The sequence below is a fragment of the Diaphorina citri genome, unplaced genomic scaffold, assembly GCF_000475195.1.
Source record: "Diaphorina citri unplaced genomic scaffold, Diaci psyllid genome assembly version 1.1 scaffold30, whole genome shotgun sequence".
NCBI lineage: Eukaryota > Metazoa > Arthropoda > Insecta > Hemiptera > Psyllidae > Diaphorina > Diaphorina citri.
In genome coordinates, this window is record NW_007377468.1 from 292,339 (window position 1) to 314,812 (window position 22,474).

The following is a 22,474-nucleotide window of genomic DNA, read 5'->3' on the forward strand; positions in this document are numbered from 1 at the left end:
AAACTTCTAACGTTTGAAATTACTTGTAAGGCTGCCGATGCCGAAAAAACCCCTTATCCTTAAAGCAATTCTCCTCATTTACCCTTGATTTTTTTTCTTTTTTCTTTTTTTTTTTAATCAAAAATACACATTTGGCTTAAAAATTTTGCTTACCTTCAGTGGAACCTTCCAAGATATTTTCATAGGTAAAATTTGAAAACAAGAAACGGCTTGCTACTTTCTCCATGATTCCTAGGTCCGAGCTGAAAAATGCACAATAAATGAGTCAAGGATCAAAAGAAATTCAACACAATAAAACACAACTCACACTTTGATTTATGTAGGTAGGTATACCTACATACATACCAAAGAACTAAGAAAGAAATTTTTCCAAGATAAGGACCCAAGTCATTTAAGTTTTTCAATCCCTTTTCTCTGATCTAGGAACTTGAGCCCCAATAAATAACACGAAACAAAACCGCAGGCGAAATTTTAGAAAAATTTGGTCTGCAATCTTCAGAAATTAGGTCCCATAAAAATCTGTTTCAGCTCCCCATTAGATCATAGCTTTGTCTTTTCAGAATGACCATTGAAAGAGGGAAAATAGATAGGTATATATTTGTGGATAACCTGAACCTAATAAAGTAAAACGGAATCAATAAGAAAATCCTTGGGATTTGGAAATATCAGAAGAATAAATAAATAATAATAATAAAAAAATCAACTAAAAAAAAAATAATCAAAAATCAACAAATTGAACAATTCAACACAAGCTTCACACCAAAAAGTTCAATAACGGCACCACATTGTAGCAGATAAAGCAAATGGCATAGGTATACTTACTTGCAGAGAAAAGGAACACTAATGCCTTATACCGTTCACCGGTAAGTCACTTGATGTATGTGTAGATCCTGGATACCGACTGCCTTATGTCCGAAGTCCTACTACATGACTTCCTACGCGACCAACTAACAATGATAGTAATTTCAGACCTAGACCCAGGTCCTAGGCAAATGAATAATCAGCTGTGAGAAGTAGTCTACGTTCTACAAGTGAAATGTATATGGGGAGAAGGAGAGGAAAGAGGAAATTGTTAAGTGTCAGTACAGTACAGATCTCGAGAGTTGCCTTAAGATGATAAAGAGAGGAGAAGAAGAAGAAAATGATAAAGAAGCAGAAGAAAAGCAGAGAAAAGGAACACTAATGCCGTATACCGTTCACCGGTAAGTCACTTGATGTATGTGTAGATCCTGGATACCGACTGCCTTATGTCCGAAGTCCTACTACATGACTTCCTACGCGACCAACTAACAATGATAGTAATTTCAGACCTAGACCCAGGTCCTAGGCAAATGAATAATCAGCTGTGAGAAGTAGTCTACGTTCTACAAGTGAAATGTATATGGGGAGAAGGAGAGGAAAGAGGAAATTGTTAAGTGTCAGTACAGTACAGATCTCGAGAGTTGCCTTAAGATGATAAAGAGAGGAGAAGAAGAAGAAAATGATAAAGAAGCAGAAGAAAAAGAAGAAGAAGACGAATAAGAAGAAAAAAAGAAGAAAACAGAAACAGACTATTATCTAAACATTAGGTACTTATAATAATATCATTGAATTCATTTTATTCATTGAGATCACGAGTTTTGTATGAAGGCTTTGTATTGGGACTAAGTCAGAGCCAGTCATTGACATTGTCAGTGCTGAAGCTTCTGTAAAGAACCACACCAGGTGAAAACCAGCCTAGTTATAGCTTTGAGGGTAGCGCGTCTGCTTTGAAAGGGTTCGATTCTCGCTATCAGAAACAGATAAACTGGCTTTCTCCTATTTTGTCGTCCCGCAATCGGAGGGAGAAGGAAGACCGGATAGAAGGAAGCCAGTCGTTCCGAGAACGAAACTTATCCGTTTAGGATAAAATCCGGCCCGGGCGGGAGTCGAACCCGCGGCCTAGCGCTTATCAACCTTTATCCATGTGTAAATCAGCATTTATTCATACTATCCCGTTTCCTGGTTTCCCTTATCCTACTGTTTCTTTCCTTATCATACTATGTAGATATGGCGAGGGATTGTAAGGTTCTCGTATCGAGACTCTAATATCAAAGAGGAAGCTGATAGGCAAATCAACAGGTGGGTATAGTGTGATATCCAATAGTATTACCTACTTCCTTGAAAAGGATACTAAGGCAAAATCGACACGTGGCAAATCGAGAAGATTCAAAGTGTGATTACCTTGACCTTTTTGGCCTACACTGAAAAAAATCGACCTTTTAAAATCAAGGAAAATTCTTTGTAGGTAGGTATTTTAAGGCGGAAAAAAGATGAGTGTTTAACCGCCGCATTTATTTCGAAGCAATGAAACAACCGTTACATTAGACTCCTGTGGTCTGAGTCGTCCCGTAGTATGCCTCTCATTAGATGGGCGAGAAGAGACACAATACTTCCTTCCCATGTAGGTGCTGCCATGGATTAACACGAGAACACCAGAGGGTAATACACACTGGAGAACGCGTTTCATGTAACCCAGTGTGCACCAACCTAATCTCTGTTGATTTTGTCTCCATGGTAACATTTTGATAATATAAATCTTATACATATTATAAGAACAAGATCCATTCACAGTTCACACACTGATCGCTCTATCTCGAGAACCACAACACCTAGAAAGCTGAAATTTGGTAGGAATATTCCTTTTATGGTCTAGGTGTGCAATAAGAAAGGATTTTGCGAAAATCTAAACCGATCCTGAGATAGGTATGATCAATTTTTCATCGCTAAAATCTCCATAAGAAATACACAGAGTACAGAGACTGCGGGAGAGAAAACTTTTCCTCGCTCCCCTAATATTTGAGTTTCGTTTATGTTTTTAGTTTGACAACTATGCAGCTAATAGGGAGCGCGCAGCGCGACCGTATTTTTTATTATTTTCTACAAGTTCGGCCATGCCTTTTCTACAAGTTAGGCCATGCCTCGGGATGAACTAGCGGGATTCCGGAGCGAAGCGACGGAATTCAGCTAGTCTTATATTATAAAAACGAGATCCATTCATAGTTCACATTTCATAGTTCACACACTGATCGCTCTATCTCGAGAACCACAACACCTACAAAGCTGAAATTTGGTAGGAATATTCCTTTTATGGTCTAGATGTGCAATAAGAAAGGATTTTGCGAAAATCTAAACCGATCCTGAGATAGGTATGATCAATTTTTCATCGCTAAAATCTCCATAAGAAATACACAGAAAGCAGAGTCTGCGGGAGAGAAAACTTTTCCTCGCTCGCCTAATATTGAGTTTCGTTTATGTTTTTAGTTTGATAAAAATACAAGTTCGGCCATGCCTTTTCCACAAGCTTGGCCATGCCTCGGGATGAACTAGCGGGATTCCGGAGCGAAGCGACGGAATTCAGCTAGTATAATTTAGCTAGGTTTTCCTACGTTTAATATTTTCTCACGCTTTTAGTTTTCATTTCTATAAAACTCAGGGACGATATTAGATTTCAGGGGCGAAGCCAAGGGAGCGCGAAGCGCGACCTCATGCTCACCCCGCGAAGCTCCCGGGAGCGCGCAGCGCGATCGTTAACAAGGGACCTCAAAGCGCGACCCCATGCACACCCCGCGAAGCCCCCGGAAGTGCGCAGCGCGACCGTAAACAAGGGAGCGCAAAGCGCGACCCCATGCACAACCCCGTGAAGCTCCGGGAGCGCGCAGCGCGACCGCAACTCCGCGTAGCGAACACGCGGGCACCAAGTGCGAGTTTTATCTATACGCGTATTTCGGGTGTTACCCCATTCTCAAGATGATATTTAATTAAGGTTGTAATTAAATATCATCTTGAGAATTAATTTGGGGTAACACCCGAAATACGCGTAAAGATAAAATATATTACATTTGTAAAACTAAAAGTCAAGAGTTTTTTTTTATTTATTAAGTTATTGAAAGTTTTACCAAGTATTATTTTGGTCTTATTATAAAGCTTTTTTTTAATAGAATTAGTAAGACCTCATCAGTTACACTTCTCTCTATCAAACCTCTTAGAAAATAATGTCCTTGGCACATAAATAATTATATCGTTCAGGAACTTCCCTGTGACAATGTTGAAGAAGACATTGTTGATAAATGTACACTTGTACAGCTCGAGTGCACACAGAAATGACACATTGTCCACTATAATGGACAATTATTAGTACTTGTTAATTGCCCTACTTGTGTTCAGATGATGCGTTTGATTGGATTTGTGCAAGGGCAATGGGCAGAGCTCTAATTTGATATTGTAGGAAGTGGACGAATATTATTAGAAATTAGAAGTAAGTACTTAATAAATTAATTGATGGGGAAGAGAACAGGAGCTTCATTCGGGAAAAAATTGCAGAGTAATACTATCAATGTATCAATATTCTCATCAATAAGTATATTGAGAGTAGTATTGATGAACTGTAAAATTATTGACAGTGTGCAGATAGTATTGACAATACTTTTTCATGGTAAATATACGTAAGTACTGTCACAGTACAACGCAACGGTAGAAACACAGTACTGTCACGTGACGTGAGCTTATGGGGAGTCTGAAAAAATGTATTTCAAAGTTTTTCCATTGGTAAAGGTAGGGCCATCGGCTTTAATAAACGCCCTTGGTCACTGCGACCTGGTTAGATCTTTTGTGACAAAAGTTTTTCCATAGTATTGTAGGTAATCTCGTTAAGGACAGCCAAACTACTATCCACGTCACGTGAGCTCACATGACGTGACGTGATAGTAGTGTGTTTCTACCTTAATCAGTGATGTCAGTTAAAATTATTGATAGTGCGCGGGCGGTATATGTATGACAATAACAAAACAACAATATGTAGGTAGATACATACTATCTATGACGTTTTAAGTGCTGTAGGTGAGTGTGAGTAAATGTACACTGCCTCGACAACATAGATTCACCTCTCGATCGACGGCGCGGAGTCGATTAAGTGTGGACACAGCGTATTAGGCGCCAAAACTTTCCTGTGGTCGTCAGTTACCAAATTGACGGAACTGACCTAGGTATTTCTGTTTCCTAGTAGTTTCCCAAGCAAATGAATGATCGATTAAGTAACTGGGACAACCTCTAGAAATTACAATTTCACAATAAAAATGTCCATTGTTCTGTGAAGAAAATCCTGCCTATATCACAGTCACAGGAAGTGTATACCTCCTTCTGTTCTATTTACATAACTTGTCTAGGTGCCAGGTGTACCTAGGACCTAGAAGTATACTAATAGCAAATAGAGAAATGTTTTTTACATCGTACAAAGTACCCCTAGGAGGAAAACTTCTAACGTTTGAAATTACTTTTACCTCCTACTGTTCTATTTACATAACTTGTCTAGGTGCCAGGTGTACCTAGGACCTAAAAGTATACTAATAGCAAATAGAGAAATGTTTTTTACATCGTACAAAGTACCCCTAGGAGGAAAACTTCTAACGTTTGAAATTACTTTTAAGTCTGCCGATGCCGAAAAAAACCCCTTATCCTTGAAGCAATTCTCCTCATTGACCCTTGATTTTTTCCCTTTTTTTTATCAAAAATACACAAATTTGATCAAAAATAAAAAATTTGCTTACCTTCAGTGGAACCTTCCAAGATATTTTCATAGGTAAAATTTGAAAACAAGAAACGGCTTGCTACTTTCTCCATGATTCCGTAAGGCTGCCGATGCCGAAAAAACCCCTTATCCTTAAAGCAATTCTCCTCATTTACCCTTGATTTTTTTTCTTTTTTCTTTTTTTTTTTAATCAAAAATACACATTTGGCTTAAAAATTTTGCTTACCTTCAGTGGAACCTTCCAAGATATTTTCATAGGTAAAATTTGAAAACAAGAAACGGCTTGCTACTTTCTCCATGATTCCTAGGTCCGAGCTGAAAAATGCACAATAAATGAGTCAAGGATCAAAAGAAATTCAACACAATAAAACACAACTCACACTTTGATTTATGTAGGTAGGTATACCTACATACATACCAAAGAACTAAGAAAGAAATTTTTCCAAGATAAGGACCCAAGTCATTTAAGTTTTTCAATCCCTTTTCTCTGATCTAGGAACTTGAGCCCCAATAAATAACACGAAACAAAACCGCAGGCGAAATTTTAGAAAAATTTGGTCTGCAATCTTCAGAAATTAGGTCCCATAAAAATCTGTTTCAGCTCCCCATTAGATCATAGCTTTGTCTTTTCAGAATGACCATTGAAAGAGGGAAAATAGATACCAATATATTTGTGGATAACCTGAACCTAATAAAGTAAAACGGAATCAATAAGAAAATCCTTGGGATTTGGAAATATCAGAAGAATAAATAAATAATAATAATAAAAAAATCAACTAAAAAAAAAATAATCAAAAATCAACAAATTGAACAATTCAACACAAGCTTCACACCAAAAAGTTCAATAACGGCACCACATTGTAGCAGATAAAGCAAATGGCATAGGTATACTTACTTGCAGAGAAAAGGAACACTAATGCCTTATACCGTTCACCGGTAAGTCACTTGATGTATGTGTAGATCCTGGATACCGACTGCCTTATGTCCGAAGTCCTACTACATGACTTCCTACGCGACCAACTAACAATGATAGTAATTTCAGACCTAGACCCAGGTCCTAGGCAAATGAATAATCAGCTGTGAGAAGTAGTCTACGTTCTACAAGTGAAATGTATATGGGGAGAAGGAGAGGAAAGAGGAAATTGTTAAGTGTCAGTACAGTACAGATCTCGAGAGTTGCCTTAAGATGATAAAGAGAGGAGAAGAAGAAGAAAATGATAAAGAAGCAGAAGAAAAAGAAGAAGAAGACGAATAAGAAGAAAATATTATTATCTGGTCAAAAATCTAATAAAAAAAAAGAAGAATAGGTAATAAAGTATAAAATAATTATGACTCTGCTGAGATTGAAGCCGTGCTCTCTTATTTACCAGCACAGGTTCCACTCAATCGAAGCAGAAGCATTGTGCTTTATTTAGACTAACAAAAACAAAATAGGTAATTTCGTCCCATTAAATCCAGAATTTGTGGAAAAAACTCTGACGTGAAATGGCCGATTAAAAAATCCCAAGAGATATACTCGTATCTAGGGAAGGTATATACGTACCTAACTTACCTATGGATAATTTATCCATAGGTGGGGGAACTGCCCCATTTTTGGGGGCAGTTCCCCCTACACTTAAGCATCAGACTCACGTTTCACGTTACTATCTGACTGCACCAGGATCACAGCGTGTGTGTCAATACTGTCATGTCAATCTAACCTGATATTTAACTGAGAGGACATTTTTTAAGGGGTTTAATGTGACTTTATAACTGCTAAGGTTTACAAAGGTTTTACTCTCCATTCCGCGACAAACCACCCGTCTCCTCACATCACTCTCACCCAGGCTGAGTGGGGCCGGGAAAAGCCAGCACCACGCGCTTATCCAAGATGGTCACCCATCCGGACGCCAAGGACGCGCAATGTTGCTTAACTTCAGTGATCCATCGGGAACTACTACATTCAAGCATTGCCTCTAGCGAACAGAGGACTTTAAATGAACACATGACATAAGGCATATGAATTGCTACACAGAACACAATTCTCTACAATGCGGTACAGTTATATCGGTCCAATAGCCTATTTGACTAGCCCAGTTCCAAAAGGGGACAGATCGAGTTTTCGGTGCGAAAACTGGATATCTCGGAACTTTGACCTTAATATAACGAACTAATGTCAACTTTGCCAGAAATACCATATAATGTATACCAACAGATACCCTTAGCTTTTTTTCCAAGACTCAAATCATTTAAATCGTCTGCTTATTTCAAAAGATATGAGTTTTTCGTGTTTTCCCTAAAAAAGTCCATCCGAGAATGTCCACTTTTGGAACTGGACTACTCATAAGCCATTAAGCCCCACAATCTATTTAAAGCCCTCCTCCAAGATAGCTCGTCCTGTTTTATGTCTGCTTTGGTTTGTTGCCGTAAGCTTTCCGGTGACTTTATAACTGCTAAGGTTTACAAAGGTTTTACTCTCCATTCCGCGACAAACCACCCGTCTCCTCACATCACTCTCACCCAGGCTGAGTGGGGCCGGGAAAAGCCAGCACCACGCGCTTATCCAAGATGGTCACCCATCCGGACGCCAAGGACGCGCAATGTTGCTTAACTTCAGTGATCCATCGGGAACTACTACATTCAAGCATTGCCTCTAGCGAACAGAGGACTTTAAATGAACACATGACATAAGGCATATGAATTGCTACACAGAACACAATTCTCTACAATGCGGTACAGTTATATCGGTCCAATAGCCTATTTGACTAGCCCAGTTCCAAAAGGGGACAGATCGAGTTTTCGGTGCGAAAACTGGATATCTCGGAACTTTGACCTTAATATAACGAACTAATGTCAACTTTGCCAGAAATACCATATAATGTATACCAACAGATACCCTTAGCTTTTTTTCCAAGACTCAAATCATTTAAATCGTCTGCTTATTTCAAAAGATATGAGTTTTTCGTGTTTTCCCTAAAAAAGTCCATCCGACACCAACCTATTATGTATTTCTCTCGTTTGCTGTATTTTGATCTTGTAAAAGCCGCTCTCATGAAAAATCTGTCACCGACCTTGACTCTTGACGTCAAATGAATTAATATTTTTTTCAAAGTTCAATAAACGAAATCGATGACATGTGGCTTAGTTAATTAGCTAGATTATACACGTGTATAATTGTATAATATGCAATGTATAATATGATTTGACTTAAAAAAAAATCCTGCCCATGCGGGTAAGTACCTATTGTGTAGGGGAAGATCGCCTAAAACCGGATACCTATTTTTGAAAACGGTTTAGAAAAGTTATTGTGAGCGTTAGTTCCTTAAAACTGAATGGAATTGATTTGAAATTTAGTTTTCTTTCCAACATTAGTACTCAAGAACTGCCAAATATCATGAACTTACCTTATTGTGTACCTACTTACCAACATACATTCCGTGTCCGTGAGATAGGCACCTATCGCACGGTGTTGAAAGGATGATTTAGGATTTTGAAATTATTGAATTTACATTATTCTTACCGTTTTACAGGTACAACCTAGTATCCAATAATAATAAAAACGGTAAGAATAATGTTAATCTCTTTGCAAAAGCCCATACAGAGTACGATTTCCGGCCTCCTGCTCTTGTGAGTAAACTGTGTTCAAATGAGCGAAATGTATATTTTTTTGTTGTATTATATTATATTTTTTTTTTTTAATTTTAATAAAATCATTTGCATGTACCATTTCATATTCATTAGGCTGTTATAACCGCTACGATCAGACATTTTACTAATTTTATGTACATAATTATGTAGGTCTGTCTGATGTTTGTCTGTCTGTCTAGGACACCATTTAAAATTCTAATAAATTATGAATTTAAGTGTATATTGAAAGAAAAAGGACCTAGATGGCCCCATTGACCCCAGGGCCGCATTTAGGGGGCCGGCGCCCCCCCCCCCCCCCCCGGCCCCCCTCCTAGGATGTACCGTAATCCCGTACCGCAATGATTTTTCCAATATGGCGGCCAAAAAAGAGGTTTTCTCACAATATCTCGTTTCCGGTAATTTTTTTCCTACAACAATGAATTGAAAAGTTGTTTCTTTTTTTGTTTTCTACATTTTATATTTTTACACTTTTTTTCTAGGATGTACCGTAATCCCGTACGGTAAGCATTTTTCGAACATGGCGGCCAAAAAAGAGGTTTTCTCATAATATCTCTTTTCAGCTAATTTTTTTCTAATAACAGTGGATTAAAAAGTTGTTTGTTTTTTTCTTTCCTACATTTCATACATTTACACTTTTTCTCTAGGATGTACTGTAATCCCGTAACGGTCGATCTTCGCACCAAAGCACTAGGCAAAAGGCTTATAGTCCTTGGATTGGAAGAGGAAGATTGAAATGTCGACATAAACGTAAACGTTAACAACAACATAAATTTATTTTGAAATTTTATACCTACATAAATACATGTTTATATCTAGGAGAAAACGTTTTGGTCATCCTGGATCCTGATCAGGAGATTGAAAATAAAAATAAATCAAAGGCCACACATACCTTTACAAAGAATTTATTTCAGTTTCGGGCACGATTTTATTACGATAAAAATGGTATTGGAAGGTAAAAACTAAATGAAATAATGTAAAAATACTGAAAATTTAGCACCTTAATTAAGCAAAATTAAAATAAAACACTTGCTCTCTCCATCGCTGTTCGAACTGACTTGAAAACATCGAGTACCGACCGGACGTGCTCAATTTCTTCATCACCAAATTAATTTTAGCTAGGATGAGAAATGGCTGAAATTTCAAGGACAAGATTTTACACCGAGTAGAAGAGTTCTTGTTGAATACATCTAAATCTAAAATCTAGTGAACCTTGAGTACAGAAAGAGTGCAATTTCCAGGAAGTTTACTAGGTTTTGGCAATAAAGTTATTAAAGAACATTATAATAATTGTAATATTAGACCCTTGAGTGGTTGTAACTAGGCAAGGTGCATGGGACATTCTCTACCACCAAGCCCTTAAAAATCTATTATTATCTGGTCAAAAATCTAATAAAAAAAAAGAAGAATAGGTAATAAAGTATAAAATAATTATGACTCTGCTGAGATTGAAGCCGTGCTCTCTTATTTACCAGCACAGGTTCCACTCAATCGAAGCAGAAGCATTGTGCTTTATTTAGACTTACAAAAACAAAATAGGTAATTTCGTCCCATTAAATCCAGAATTTGTGGAAAAAACTCTGACGTGAAATGGACGATTAAAAAATCCCAAGAGATACTCGTATCTAGGGAAGGTACGTACCTAACTTACCTATGGATAATTTATCCATAGGTGGGGGGAACTGCCCCATTTTTTGGGGCAGTTCCCCCTACACTTAAGCATCACTCACGTTACTATCTGACTGCACCAGGATCACAGCGTGTGTGTCAATACTGTCATGTCAATCTAACCTGATATTTAACTGAGAGGACATTTTTTAAGGGGTTTAATGTCACTTTATAACTGCTAAGGTTAAGAAGGTTTTACCCTCCATTCCTTGACAAACTACCCGCCTCTTCACATCACCCTCACCCAGGCTGAGTGGGGCCGGGAAAAGCCAGCAGCACGCGCAAAGCCAAGATGGTCACCCATCCGGACGCCAAGGACGCGCAATGTTGCTTAACTTCAGTGATCTATCGGGAACTGCTACATTCAAGCATTGCCTCTAGCGAACAGAGGACTTTAAATTAACACATGACATAAGGCATATGAATTGCTACACAGAACACAATTCTGTACAATGCGGTACAGTTATATCGGTCCAATGGCCTATTTGAGTAGCCCAGTTCCAAAAGGGGACAGATCGAGTTTTCGGTGCGAAAACTGGATATCTCGGAACTTTGACCTTAATATAACTAACTAATGTCAACTATGCCAGAAATACCATATAATGTATACCAACAGATACCCTTAGCTTTTTTTTCCAAGACTCAAATCATTTAAATCGTCTGCTTATTTCAAAAGATATGAGTTTTTCGTGTTTTCCCTAAAAAAGTCCATCCGAAATATATAGGTAATGATGATAAATAATATGAGTAAGGGAGAAAGGGTTAACCTTTTATAGTTTCCCGCTCATTACAAAAAGCCCCGTAATTTATTAAAGCTCCGTAAGTTATTGCATTTTTTTTCTCCTTCTCGGGCAAATAAAATTCACCTTACAAAGTTTGATTCCCATCTGCATAGTTTTCTGTTTGCATAGGCAGAAAAGTTTTGCTGTATAGAAGTTCGCCTGTCTCTGTGTATCCCTACAGTCGCGGTCTATGGAAAAAGAATCGCATAGAATATATAGAATAGAACCTGTTTATACTGCCAGAATGAAACTAAAGAGTCTCTTTGTCTATACAAGGTCTTATGGATTCTATACAAGGTCTTATGGATTTGACGAAAAACGCTGACCCTATTGGGACGGAAAAAGGCAAAGAATAGGAAGACGAAGAAGGAGGAGGAGAAGAAGGAGGAAGAGGAGGAGGAAAAGAAGAAGAACGAGGAAAAATATTAAAGTTTTCTTTAAGATAGGTAGGTAGCTTCTTTTTTAACAGGTTATTCCACTTAACAGAAAATTTATGTATTTCTCCTGTTTGGAGGAAAAAGAGTTTTTTGAGTAAATTCTGTAAACACACCACTGACTAGGTCCCTCCCTCTCTCCCTCTCTCTCTCTCTCTCTCTCTCTCTCTCTCTCTCTCTCTCTCTCTCTCTCTCTCTCTTCCCCCACCCATTTTTGCCTTTTTTATGGGCTAAACCTTTTCTAGTTTTTATGTAAATAAGTTTCACCTCACCGATATCGTAAAAGTTACGGCCGTTCGGAATAGGCATTTTACATTGTTATATGCTTATTTATGTCATGAAGAGAAAGAGAGAAGTTCAGCTCTTGTTTGGAAAGCGTTCAAAATCGTTCTCAAACATCCCCCCCCCCTCCCATCCTCCCCAATTTATTCATATAAACTATAGGGGGGGAAATTCGATTTGAAAAAGAGCAAGAAAAAGATTGTATAAAAGGAGAGTTTATGTTGGAGGGAGAAGGACGGAGAGGGGGGGTAAGTAGAAAATCATGTTATGGGGTACAAGGAATGAAGGTAGATAGGTAGGTACTTATTTTTCAGGAAGTGGTAAGTTTAGATTGTGCCGGCCAGTGGCCATTTGGTTTGATACATCCGATTTTTTTTCCAAATGCCTGTAGGCAATGTAATTTAAATAAGAGTGTTCCCACTACACACGACATTATTTTTTCTCTAACGACAAGTGGGAACGGGCAGTGAAAATAGGAGTCATCCGATTTTTTTCCGAATGCCTGTATGCAATGTAATTTAAATAAGAGTGTTCCCACTACACACGACATTATTTTTTCTCTAACGACAAGTGGGAACGGGCAGTGAAAATAGGAGCCACCAAATACTACTTCATACTAAAAAGAGGCGCCAAATACTCAGTTTTGGTGGAACTAACCATCCTGCACTCTGTAGTTTTTTTGAAGAGGTTTTCACAGAGGGAACTAACTGTAACTGCTATGGTCTTATCGTCCCGAAATCGAAGAGAGAAGGAAGACAGGATAGGAGAAAGCCAGCCGTTCCGATATCACGTCAGGATAAAATCCGCCCCGAGCGGGAATCGGATCCGCGGCCTAGCGCTTACAAGGCACACGCGCTACCCACTAAGCTAACTAGGCTGGTCTGTAGGGTTTGTTCTGTTGGAATGTCCACTTTTGGAACTGGACCACTCATAAGCCCCACAATCTATTTAAAGCCCTCCTCCAAGATAGCTCGTCCTGTTTTATGTCTGCTTTGGTTTGTTGCCGTAAGCTTTCCGGTAGAAGTCGTAGAAGAGAGCCAACATGAAGATATACTGGGGCACAATAATGGCGCACGGCCACAGAGGATAGCCACAGGGGAAGAGGAAGGGCAAGGAGAAGTGAACGATGAGGCATACAAATTGGACCTGAAAGAAAATTACAAATTACCCAAATAATACTAAGGTCATACAATCATAAGAATCATGTTTGTATTCATGCTCGAACATGATAGGTTTGAAAAAGACCTGTCCCACTATATCAGCAGTTCGCAATATTAGAGAGTTTTTGCACCGTTAACTTACGTGACGATAACCGAAACGTAAGTTGTGCAGAAACGACTTTTCTTCAAATTACGTTGAAGAGTTCAGTTAACGAAAAGCTAATTTTGGTTGTAAAAACTCGCTATTTTCGAGAGCCCTTTTGCAGAAAACAGTTCCAAATTTCCTATTAATGACAGCAGATATGTTTTCAAGCCCTTTGCAGCAGCAAGGTGAGGTACTGAAATTACGATTTTACTTTTCTTAGGGGAGTTTCTCGTACGCTGGGAATCAGTACCGGACAAAATGAACACTCAAAGTGAAGTCATACACAAAAAGCTCACCCTGAGGTTTAGGTGTAAGGGCAAATAACACTAAAGAAAGGGGTAAGTTTCTACGAAGTGAACACTCTGATTTGCATCTATTACTCACCATTTGCAATTGTGTGATGTACCTCTTCCATTTAGCCTCGGTGAATTTCTTATCCAAAGCGGACAGGAGGTAATAGGTGTACATGATGGCGTGAACGAAGGAGTTGACAGCACCCAGACTGACAGCATGACCCCCTGGAATTAGAAGTAAGGGTAAAGGTCCGTTCCCACTTGTCGTGAGTTACATCCGATTTTTTTTCCAAATGCCTGTAGGCAATGTAATTTAAATAAGAGTGTTCCCACTACACACGACATTATTTTTTCTCTAACGACAAGTGGGAACGGGCAGTGAAAATAGGAGCCACCAAATACTACTTCATACTAAAAAGAGGCGCCAAATACTCAGTTTTGGTGGAACTAACCATCCTGCACTCTGTAGTTTTTTTGAAGAGGTTTTCACAGAGGGAACTAACTGTAACTGCTATGGTCTTATCGTCCCGAAATCGAAGAGAGAAGGAAGACAGGATAGGAGAAAGCCAGCCGTTCCGAGAACGAACAATATCCCATCAGGATAAAATCCGCCCCGAGCGGGAATCGGATCCGCGGCCTAGCGCTTACAAGGCACACGCGCTACCCACTAAGCTAACTAGGCTGGTCTGTAGGGTTTGTTCTGTTATAAGCAAAGTCATATTATTAGTTACTCGTATATCCCAAACGCCTATGTTATTGGCCAACGGGAACTACACCAGTGAGACCTAAGAATACTTGGAATAAAATCCATCCTTTTAGCATTTTTTTTTTCTTTTTCTGTTCTTTACCGGGTGCACAATAGGTCAATGCACAGTTCCAATAGTCGGTATGCATTCTAAATCCAATGCATATTGTTAGCTATTTGGGTAACATACCTGGTGCATTTACTTTATCTTGTATGTACTTGTACATACCTGGTACATATCTTGTTCCGATAAGTCCTGTAATGATCATACCAGTGTGATGATACACATGAAGAAATGAAGCCTGCTTGAATTTCTTCCGCAAAATGAAGAATACCTGAACAGCAAAGGACACAAGTAGTGAGCAAACAATCAGAGGCAACAAAGCAAATGTTATTTAATACCCATAGATAATAATAATAATAATTAAAAAAAAAAAAAAAAAACAAGCAAATATTAGAGTTTTTGCAACCAAAATTAGCGTCCCATTAACTAAACTCTGTAGGTAATATTATTTGACGAAAACTAATTTATACTTTCTACGCGTGCGCAGAAACAAGTTTTCGTCAAATAACGTTAAAGACTTTAGTTTATAACGAGACGCTAATTATTATGGTTGCAAAAAATCTCTATTGTCAACATAACAGTCAACGGCACTCTCCTTATACTTTCACTGCTTTCCCTCATTTTTACACCCTTTGACATCCAATATCTTCCGAGGCATATATTTGAATAAAGAAAGTACTTATGGATACTTAAAGTACTTATAGATAGTTATAGGTACTAGCTATTCTTAGTACAACTGGCATATTGTGTGCAGTCATGATTGGTTCTCAGTCTCTACAAGATCCAATGACCTTGACCTCTGACGACAGAATATAGGTATCTACTTACCTAGCCCATATTTCACGTCTTAGGCGTAATAATACTTGTCTCATCTCTTATAAAAGGGAAATACATATTATGTTTGTATGTAATGTATAACACACTGCGTTCTGAGGAACTTGGCCTGGCGCACTGCCGTGCGTCTAGATGTCTAGACGAATTGTTTAGGGAAAAGTGATAGAGAGAAAGAGAGAGAAATGGGAGTAGACCTATCAACCAAAGCGGGATCTTGATTGGATTGCACTCCATGGGGTTGCAATCGGTTTTGATCTTCTTCTTATTTTACATATTTCCTAGCCATATTCTTGTTAATTTACTCATTCTCGGCTTATTCGCATGTAACATTACAAAGATCAAAAAAAGTCCTGTCGGCTTTCACTCACTTGTCTGGTTCGTCTAATTTTATTTGCATACAAAGTTAATTAGTTTGTCTACGTAAGTACCTGTTTGGGGGAGGAAAACTGCAGAATGATGTGCAGAAAACTAAACAATTCGTTTACAGCTCAAACAGCGACAATGATAAAGTTTATAAGAAGAAGAAAAAGAAAAAGAAGAAGAAGAAGAAGAATTCAATTCAATATATTTTAATTGTGATTGTTACAACATTGTTAAAAAGCGGGTCCATGTTTGATGTTCCAACTTACCGTATCCAGTAGGTCTGTAATCTTGGCCATGTAGTAATACCAGACACAAAGCATTTCCTGGGGGGAAAAAAATAGAGTCATTGATTACGTATACAAGAATAATTTTACCAAGGTTCAAAGTTCTAAAAAAAAAAAAAAAATCTGAGCATTTCTCGCTAATAATGTTTGCTTAGGACCCGAGGAACGTCATAAAATGACCTTTTTATAATAAAAGCATAAATTATTACAACTCATTGCCTTTCAAAACTAGGAAGAAGTTCAGGATGGACCGAAAAATAAAATGGAAAATTTCAAAATTGTGGGATTCGAGAACTCAAAATAAATCTTATGAAAGCCTGGAAATTCTACTGATTATGCAATGTGCTATGCATAAAGTAAACCGCTTCTACTGAGAGCCACAAAAAGAGTTTAAACTCAGTCAGGAAGAAGTTCAGGATGGACCGAAAAATAAAATGGAAAATTTCAAAATTGTGGGATTTCTATATTGTGCGATTTGAGAACTCAAAATAAATCTTATGGAAGCCTGGAAATTCTACTGATTATGCAATGTGCTATGCATAAAGTAAACCGCTTCTACTGAGAGCCACAAAAAGAGTTTAAACTCTTAAGGATTTTTTTTTTTAAGAGGTTTGACAGAGGGAACTGTAACTGCTATGGTCTTATCGTCCCGAAATCGAAGAGAGAAGGAAGAGAGGACAGGAGAAAGCCAGCCGTTCCGAGAACGAACATTATCCCAATTGGTGGATAATTAAAAAAAAAAAAAAAAATAGCCAATCACATTGCTTAAACTGAGATTAAAAATTAAACGGAGTTTAAACTCACTTCGTAGCCGCGGGTATAAGTTTCCTTTTCTTTTTGCTTCTCAAACCCAGTATTTTGCTCGCCTACTGTAGGAATAGTAGGTATTCCTATTCAGAATATTCAGGCACTTTATAGAATAGAATAGAATATACCTTGTTTATCCTGCTCGAATGAGACTAAAAAGTCCCTTTGCCCCAGCAGTCTAAACAAGGTCTCGTTTATTTTATGGGTTAAATAACATAATAACGAAATTTTAGGACCTTGCTTAATTTAAAAATAATAATAATAATAATAATAATAATAAAAATATATAGGTAATGATTATAAGTAACATGATAGTTTATAGTTTCCCGCTCATTACAAAAAGCCCCATAATTTATTAAAGCTCCGTAAGTTATTGCATTTTTTTCTCCTTCTCGTGCAAATAAAATTCACCTTACAAAGTTTTGATTCCCATCTGCATAGTTTTCTGTTTGCATAGGTGAAAAAGTTTTGCTGTATAGAAGTTCGCCTGTCTCTGTGTATCCCTACAGTCGCGGTCTATGGAAATAGGTAGAATAGAATGGATCCTGGTGTAAGTGTTTCTACTGTCAGAATGAAACTGAAAAGTCCCTTTCGTCCCGCAGTCTTCACTACATAGGTCTAATGGGTTTGGTACAGACGATGATTGGAACCGAAAAAGGCAAAGAAGACGAAGTAGGAGAAAAAGAGGAGGACGAGGAAAAATATTTTATTATTATTATTATTATTATTTTTTTTTTTCAAGAGGTTTGACAGAGGGAACTGTAACTGCTATGTCTATTTCAGTTTCGACACTAAATCTAGCTGTTTAAGACCCATATGTTCTGAAGCGGTTCCGAAACTATGGCCACTTTTGACCCATATTTTCGGAAACGCTTGAAAACATAAGGGGCTGAAAGGCCAAATTTTAAGGTCTATTTCGATTGTGACACTTAAATCTTGGGGTTTATGCCCCTTATGTTCCAAAGCGGTTCCAAAACTATGGCCACTTCAGACTTTCATGGTTTGGCAGCGGTTTCTAAAATGTGGTCACAGAGTTGATTTAAGAACTTTTTTTTAGTACTGCTTGTTGTATTGAAATAATACAATTATTGTTTTCTTGCTTCAGGATTGCACGTGATGTAAATATCCTTACTGACATACTGACATCAGCAAGGCGGAATGCACCGATTTCCCTGTTGCACCTCGGATTCGCCTATTCCATGGACCTCGTTTCATTATGTTTTCACCGAAGTATTAGGAATAAAATGATTTTATTGTTCGAATTTAAATTGTACCGCTGTTGTTAATGCAATCACACAAATAAACAAAACCATCTTTTAGAAAATAATAATATTTTAACGAAACTTTATTTTATCGATATAATTTAATATTCACATAACAGGAGGAGAAAAAGAAGGGGAGGAGGAGGAAGAAAAAGATTTGCCGATCTCAGAATTTCGTACTTAGAAGCCACGATAATGAAAAATAAAACTCGTTTTTGTGTTTAACCTAACCCTATTATAACTCTGGTCACTGCTCAAATTGTGAAAGCTCATCCCAGTATGTTTATACGTGAAGTGTGTTCCAATAACTGGTGAATTTCTTTCCATCGACCACCTAAAAAAGGGACCTATCTATAGGTTCGTTCTTTTGATAATCAATTCCTAAAAGAAATTCTGGTATCCAACTTTAAAGTTCATTTCCCGATCGACTTGGAGGAGTGGTCTACTACCCTGGTTTCACAAATCCGTCACTGGCATTGTTAATAATCGTATTTTATTGTACAAAAATCTTCACTTGTGTTTTCTGCAGCTTCTGTGAGCTCTGTAGTCTTCCCCGACACGTGCTTGTGTGTCGGTCATCTCCGAAATAATCTCAAGACGATAATAAATAGTGTCTTGTGCTCAAAACGTTAAAGATTTATTTTCGCAAGTCAACAACTTCACCCATGCCTACCTGTGGATTAGACAGATTTATCACTTTATAAAACATCATACTTTATTATTAGGCATTCATTTGTGAAAATTAAAACACAATTTGTAAGTGTTTATTTGTACTTATTATTTACAGTTTTGTGAATTTAAACTATCGATTGAGCTAATTATTCATGTAGGTAGTTTGAGCGCAGATTAAAATTTATACAAGTACGGTAATTTATCCAAATAAGTTCGCCTGGTCTCAAGGACTGTGCCGGCCAGTGGCCATTTGGTTTGATTTTGCATCCTAAGGGTACCTACCTACACTACTTACTATGAGGGCCGTATTTAGGTGGGGGGCGACCCCCTCGAGCCTCGTTTTTCTCCTTTACTGTAGGCCAGACTCGGAAAATTTGCTGGGTGCCGGCCAGTGGCCATTTGCTTTGATTTTGCATCCTAAGGGTACCTACCTACACTACTTATATACTATGAGGGCCGTATTTAGGTGGGGGGCGACCCCCTCGAGCCTCGTTTTTCTCCTTTACTGTAGGCCAGACTCGGAAAATTTGCTGATAAAACAATTAGATTGCATAACTCAATTGAATGAAGTGTCCCCGGGTATTAGGTAATATTGTTAAACTCAGATATGCCCGGGCAACTTTTTGTTTTGATAAAAATTGATTTGAATGAAAACTGAAATATTAGTGTTCACTTGTTCACAGGAATACATATCTGAAGGAATACATATACCGCAAGACTTACCGGTTAAACTCAGATTCGTAGATTCGTATAAGCTTAACCCATCCCCCGGGGCAAACTGCCCCAACACCTAAGTCTCAGAGTGGGCTTTTTGTGTATGAAAAAACACAAAAACCCACTCTGAGGCTTAAACACAGAACTTAAAGGGTTAACGACAGAATTTAGTGGTTGAACCATAGAGCTTACCGCGTAAGTTTGAGCTGTGTTCCGTTTATCAATAGGTTGACAAATGAGACTGTACTGTCCATCCATGTAGCACACTTTGATTACCTAGAATTGAAAAGAACATTACAAGGAATTAGACCTGACAGGCGGACCTGATCAGATGTACCTGCCAGGTCTACCTGATAGTGAGTGGCTGGTCTAACACGACGCTACTTCTACTGACAGCGACGAGCTAGGAGTAGGTAGGTTCCTACCTAATTATCTACCTCCTAATGTGTACGTTGTACGTACATACTTGATGATAATGAGCTCCAAAAGGTCACCTTGAAAATTTTCGATGTACTCTCCTACGGGAGCTACGAGGTACCTACGAGGAAAAAAAAAAAAAAAAAAAAAAAAAAAAAAAAAAAAAAATGAGTTACATAACTGTCCATATACATAACTAATGTGTAATGTCTATGTGTACTTTCATGAGTTCAATATTCCGGCCTTCAAAATGTCATTTTCATAGCCTAAATGCCTACCTAAACCACTTTTTTTGGGAATACACCTCACAGCAAGGAGCCCCCCCACAACTAGAATGATGTACCTAATGGTCTATTCATCCACATAATATAGTCGACGCCGTCGATCGACACGATCGATGTCGACTGAGACCGTACACTGCCTCGCCTTAACAACATAGATTCATAAAGCTGTCTTCACACAACGTGTGGACACAGCTTAATACCAGGACTTACTATGTAGACGCCAAATGCTGAATAGAGAATTTGGAACACGTTATACACTTTGAGGACTAGTCGACGCCGTCGATCGACTCGATCGATGTCGACTGAAACCGTACACTGCCTCGCCTTAACAACATAGATTCATAAAGCTGTCTTCACACACCGTGTGGACACAGCTTAATACCAGGACTTACTATGTAGACGCCAAATGCTGAATAGAGAATTTGGAACACGTTATACACTTTGAGGACCGTATCCAGATTGTAGGGCTGTCGGTTTTTCATGAACCAGGGGCCCAAGAATTTGACAAAATAGTAGTAGAAGCACATCAGGAGGAAAGGGCGCCATAGCGAACCTGTCCAGAACCAGTCTCTTGTCCTTGGATCTGAAATAAGAAGAAGAGGAGGAGGAGGAGGAGCAGGAGGAGAAAAAGAAGGGGAGGAGGAGGAAGAAAAATATTTGCCGATCTCAGAATTTCGTACTTGGAAGCCACGATAATGAAAAATAAAACTCGTTTTTGTGTTTAACCTAACCCTATTATAACTCTGGTCACTGCTCAAATTGTGAAAGCTCCTATTTGAGTTTTAACCTAACCCTCTAACAACGCGGGTCACTGCTCATTTGTGACAGCTCCTTTTTGTAGCGTGACTTCTGAACAAGTACCTATAAATTGACTAAAGAATAAACTTACCTGTGTGGTCGGTTTCTATCAGATAGTTGGTAATGTTGACAACTCCAGTGATGACTTGGGCCATGATGACTGCCAGAGCTTGAAAAGCTTACGTCAAGTAGATCACTATCACTAATTAACTGGACGGGTTGATAAACATACCATACGTAACGTTATCTCAATTTTAATTATTTAGGATGTAACCTATCAGAACACCTACTACATTCAAAGTAAGAAACTCGTTTTTATTTACACGTTTTAGGTCAAGAATGATAGGTATGATCAGCTTACAACACAACTAATTAAGTATTTAAATTATTAAAATCTTTAGTCTAAAAAAGGTAGATAGGTTGAGGATTCCCCTAAAGGAGCTCTTCCACCCAGCCACTGATTAAATATAAGAACACGTTATTTAGCAGTTTATATAAATAATAATATTACATACTATTATATACCTAGATTTATTAATCCTTTATTGGATACCTTATCAATTTGTTCTAATTCCTGAAAATGTGTTGAGAAATATGAACAATAAGACCTTTGACAGCAACCGTAGAGCGTCATATAGTAGTACGATGATTTTGTGAAAAAATCAAGTAATTACAAATTCAACATGATGATCCCGCCAGCATGAACATTGCACAAAACTTCCACTAAACATTCGATTCGAATACATAGATAACATAGGTTTAGTTTAAGTAGATTAGTAGATAATCATGTATAGCAAGCTGAGAAAAAACTAGGGTGAGAAAAAACTCCAATACAGAATTCTATATGAGGAAGCTCGGCACTAGCAATATACATATGTATAGCATTCCAACACTCTAAATCAGGGGAAATAACCCAATAACAGTAATAGCACACTGCAACAGTTTCCAATGGATCACTGAAGTTCGGATGGGTGACCATTAGGACAATGGGGTGCTCCTGGCTTTTCCTAACCCCACTCAGACTGGGTGACGATAATGAGAGGAGGCAGATAGCTTGTCGCCAAATGGAGAGTAAAACTAGTAAAATTCCCGTCGCTCATAGGCTTAGCAATTATACAGAGACGTTAACCGCTGGAAACCACGAGCTTTCAGTACCTATATAGATCGATTCATAGTCGCTTTTGATTAACTATACTAGGACTGTTTTCAAAGCTACTTGTTCGAACATTTTTTTTTTCTTTTTTTCTATTAGGTACAACATTCAGGTGTTCACGGGCATTTGATTAGCATAAATTAA

General features: G+C 38.1%; 2 protein-coding genes and 1 long non-coding RNA gene across 7 annotated transcripts in view; all 3 read right to left on the minus strand.

The window, feature by feature from the left end:
• The window catches only part of LOC103511057 (elongation of very long chain fatty acids protein 7-like), a 43,937-nt gene extending 42,906 nt beyond the window's left edge, over positions 1 to 1,031 (minus strand). For 2 of the 3 annotated variants that reach the window (XR_003392032.1, XM_026824933.1), the window contains exons 1-2: positions 823 to 1,031; positions 154 to 242 (exon numbers count right to left, since the gene is read on the minus strand). Coding sequence is in view for 1 of the 3 variants with exons in the window: in XM_026824933.1 (XP_026680734.1) it covers positions 154 to 226 (73 nt within the window). In the remaining 2 variants the exon portion in view is untranslated. The remainder of the gene's footprint in view (positions 1 to 153; positions 243 to 822) is intronic. The other variant, XR_003392031.1, reaches the window with a different exon arrangement.
• A 4,763-nt stretch (positions 1,032 to 5,794) lies between these two features.
• LOC113468197 lies at positions 5,795 to 6,659 on the minus strand. The gene is made up of 2 exons (XR_003392043.1): positions 6,441 to 6,659; positions 5,795 to 5,860 (listed from the first exon to the last, which is right to left on the minus strand). It is a non-coding gene; the product is annotated as an uncharacterized LOC113468197 (long non-coding RNA).
• A 197-nt stretch (positions 6,660 to 6,856) lies between these two features.
• Positions 6,857 to 21,804, minus strand: LOC103511071 (elongation of very long chain fatty acids protein AAEL008004-like). Of its 3 annotated transcripts, XR_003392037.1 has the most exons (9): positions 21,693 to 21,783; positions 21,269 to 21,387; positions 20,772 to 20,962; positions 19,871 to 19,954; positions 16,206 to 16,262; positions 14,908 to 15,013; positions 14,025 to 14,158; positions 13,236 to 13,481; positions 10,064 to 11,552 (listed from the first exon to the last, which is right to left on the minus strand). XR_003392037.1 is itself a non-coding variant. In XM_026824940.1 (8 exons), the coding sequence occupies exons 1-7, from the start codon at positions 21,330 to 21,332 to the stop codon at positions 13,317 to 13,319; spliced, it is 801 nt and encodes a 266-aa protein (XP_026680741.1). In that variant the 5' UTR covers positions 21,333 to 21,804; the 3' UTR covers positions 6,857 to 7,889; positions 13,280 to 13,316. The 3 variants fall into 3 exon arrangements, 1 of the variants encoding a protein (XP_026680741.1); XM_026824940.1 differs by lacking the exon at positions 10,064 to 11,552 and adding an exon at positions 6,857 to 7,889 and having other exon boundaries at positions 13,280 to 13,481; positions 21,269 to 21,804; XR_003392035.1 differs by having other exon boundaries at positions 10,059 to 11,552; positions 21,269 to 21,803.
• Positions 21,805 to 22,474: the final 670 nt, after the last annotated feature.